The 3,469-nt window shown below is 40.6% G+C and overlaps 1 protein-coding gene across 1 annotated transcript in view; it reads right to left on the reverse strand.

Annotated features, from left to right (window-relative positions):
- SCNN1A (sodium channel epithelial 1 subunit alpha) overlaps positions 1-3,469 on the reverse strand; it is an 11,376-nt gene that overhangs the window by 5,073 nt on the left and 2,834 nt on the right. The window contains exons 4-6 of the mRNA XM_057380898.1: positions 3,044-3,228; positions 2,182-2,282; positions 231-394 (exon numbers count right to left, since the gene is read on the reverse strand). Of these exons, the coding sequence (XP_057236881.1) occupies positions 231-394; positions 2,182-2,282; positions 3,044-3,228 (450 nt within the window). The remainder of the gene's footprint in view (positions 1-230; positions 395-2,181; positions 2,283-3,043; positions 3,229-3,469) is intronic.

Consider the following 3,469-nt stretch of genomic DNA (forward strand, 5'->3'; position numbering starts at 1 on the left):
CACCCATCCATCAGCAGTTGCTCTTTATTCTTTCCTTGGGATGTCATTTCTCCCTGCCTGCCCCCGTTTCAYTGCTCCCTGATAAACTGCAGCCAAATGTTTCTCATCCAGTCCATCAACATTGTCCTTCCTCTCCCTTCATTGATTAATCCTCTCCTTTAAACACACCGTTAGTTCACTGAGTTAAACCTCCCCACATCCTCACAGCTCTGACCCCTTTTCCTCCTCACCTTCCTCATGCTGATGGAGGTCTCGATGCCAGGACGGACATTGAAGCCTCCATCATCCATGAAGGCTGGCTCGTTCTGGTCGTGCACCATCACCCTGGCTCCTGTCACCGTGGACAGCAGAGGGATGAAATCGTTCTGCTCCGTGCGCACCACCAGAGACAGACCTGGGGAAACAGCAGAGATGGGGAGGTCATGTGTGCTGCCATGGAGGAGAACAGTGAGAAAAGAGTCTGAAAGAGATTTGGGAAAARACAGACATCAATCAGGGCTACAGCAAACCTTAGTGGCTGCAGAGAGGCCAGAGAAAAAGGCAGAGGCTCCAGAAGAGGCAGAGAAAATTGGATTTCATCACTGCAGCTTAGAAAAAGCAGAACTGGGAATGGAGAGATTTCATGGAGAGACTCGGAGCCAGATGGAAGAAAAGCCAGAAAAGCCTGAAGATTTGGCCTGGAGAGGTTTCAGGAGATTTAGGAACACAGTTTGTTGAAAGAAGAAGATGAGGAAGGAGAAGGTGAGGAGCAGGAACACGAGCACTAGGGCTCAGCAGCAGAATACAGGAATGGTCCAGAGGAACCTACAGACTACAGTGCAATCCAGAGGAAACAGAGAGCACAAGGATCAGGCACTGAGGAGGGAGAGACAGCTCAGTGGGCAGCAGTGAGGGCAGCCATGCCCATGAGAGCTGTCTGCTCCAGGGTGAAAACTTGGGCAGGAGAGCAGGGCTGCAATGTGCCACCACCAGTACCAAACACTGCAGTGATGCCTGAAAAGGCTTAGAAATAAAATTCCATAGATTGGTGTCTATAGAGCAGGGATTTGTTTATTGCAGCACTGGAGGGGAGGGGGATTTTTCCTCTTAATCTATTTGCTTTTGCTTCCAATTGGCACATATTTATACAGTAAGCATGGTGTATAACGTTATTATTGTCACTGTTTTCTATACTCTCACTATACACTTACAACTCTACATGGGCACAGAAATATATCACAGTTTTACCAGTGCACATGTGTTATTTTTAATTTGGTGCTCATGGGGGTCTCCCTCTAATGCAATACTATCTTCTTTATTACGGTGGACTTTTAACTTTTGCCTTCAGGGCATGTGCAGTTGGAATGTTTATGGGGTTTTTTTTCTAGTATTCTAAGTCATAATTTTAAATTATTTTGTTGATTGTCTCGTGCTTCTGCTAAGTTTTCATTAGTGCTTGTTATTGTTTCTTGTTATAGCATTTACTTGTTTACTTTCTTCAGAATTTTTTCGATTTATGTCTCTTGGTGTTTTCACTTACCTATATACTAATCCAGCTGGTTAGATTACGTGCAGCTGGTATACTACATGTTGCTAATGCACTAAAAAACCTTAAAGCATATATATATATAAATAATATATATATAATATAATATATATTATATTATATACATAATAAATATAGATAATATATATAATATATAATATATAATATATATTATATATTGTATATTATATATTATATATTATATATTATATATTATATATTATATATCATATATCATATATCATATATTATATATTATATATTATATATCATATATTATATATTATATATGATTGATATATGATATGATATATGATATATGATATATGATATATGATATATGATATATGATATATGATATATTATATATTATATATTATATATTATATATTATATATAATAAGCTATAATTGATATATTGAAAGTGACTACATTGTATTATAATAATATGTAAAAAGTTATTACATTCTTATATTGACAACATATAAAAAAGGCTATAGAGAGTTTTTAATTAGTAGCTCTCATAAGTACTTTGCTACTTTGATATACATCATATACATCAGCAGGATGCCCATAATTTGTAGGGAAAACAGAGCTGAGCTGTTCTGACTCACCAAAAAGTGAAAGCAATGAACCAAAAAGTGCCTCTCACCCACCATTATTGATGCCAGGCAGCGAGGATGTCCACAGGCTGCTGCTGTTGTCATTAAAGGTGTAGCAGTTCCCATASAGGGGATGGTGGAAATGGGTGTAATTCCTGCGAGGGGAACAGAAACATTCACAGTGAGAAGGGCTGAAACACCAGGGGGAAGGGATTTCTGAAAAATACAGCTCTGTTTTCCATCAGCAGGGAGAGSAGCTTACAGCAGATGGGCACTATTTGTTATGTAAACTCACCTGGAACAGGGAAAAACAATTCAAATGTGCTGTAAAAAATGTCCTGGAACTGAACAGGTTTTTACAGAGGTTTTTCATATACTGCCCAAAAGGCTTTTAACAGTGCAGCAATTACTGTATCATCTTCCTAATACTAAYGAAACTCTTATCTTTTCCTACCCCTTTTTCTCCTTTGCAGATGGGTTTCATTCCACCTTCTTGGAGCTTTTTCACCAATAATGGCAGGAGAAAAATGGGATTTTTTTTACTATATTTTTGTATCAACTCTCTCCTCTCTTCACCTCTATGTGGACTGACATGTACCATTTTATCACTGTGGAGAGTAGAACAAAAATACTTCTGAGCTGTACATCTGTGCCCACACTGGCGTTTGTACCAACATAATTATTTCACTTGTGTGAAACTCAGAAAAAGGAGAAATCATCCTCTGAGGTTCATCATTCCAGGTCACAGAACTTGTGGCCCTGATATTCACAATCGAAAAGAAAGATTATTTGACACTACAGGAACTGAACAAGGGATGATCCCACCCTGGAAAARAGGTTCTCTCTGGTGTTTTCCTCGATTCCCCTGGAGCCCAGGCACAAAACGAGTGTTTTCAGGGATGCCCCCACTACTCACGCCTTGTCACACGTTGCCTCGTTGAAGCGACAAGCATAGATGAAATTCTCAAAGTCAGACTCATCCAGGGCTTTTGCATCAGGGACCTGGGCCAGGATGTTGATGTAGTGAAAGCTGTACCATTCTCTCACAGCATCCACCCCCGAGGAGTAGGTCTGATGGAAACAGTCGTTGTTCTCACTGCACTGTTGGGAAGGAGAAAAGCGGTGTCAGAGAGGAATTTTAGTCCAGGAGGCAAAGCTCTGCCTGGGGATAAGCTGTGCTCCCTCGGCACAGGCAGGAGATGACCAAGGAGATGAAAAGTTCCACAGTGGCTCTGTGTGTGACCAACAGGACATGGAAAAAGCCCAGGACAGCTCCTGGGTGGAAGGGGAACACCAGGTGAGGAAAACCCGGGAGGCAGCAAGGAGTGCAGGGTAATCTGCA

This window comes from Malurus melanocephalus, unplaced genomic scaffold (genome assembly GCF_030028575.1).
Source record: "Malurus melanocephalus ecotype Western Australia unplaced genomic scaffold, MMel_1.1 scaffold_476, whole genome shotgun sequence".
NCBI lineage: Eukaryota > Metazoa > Chordata > Aves > Passeriformes > Maluridae > Malurus > Malurus melanocephalus.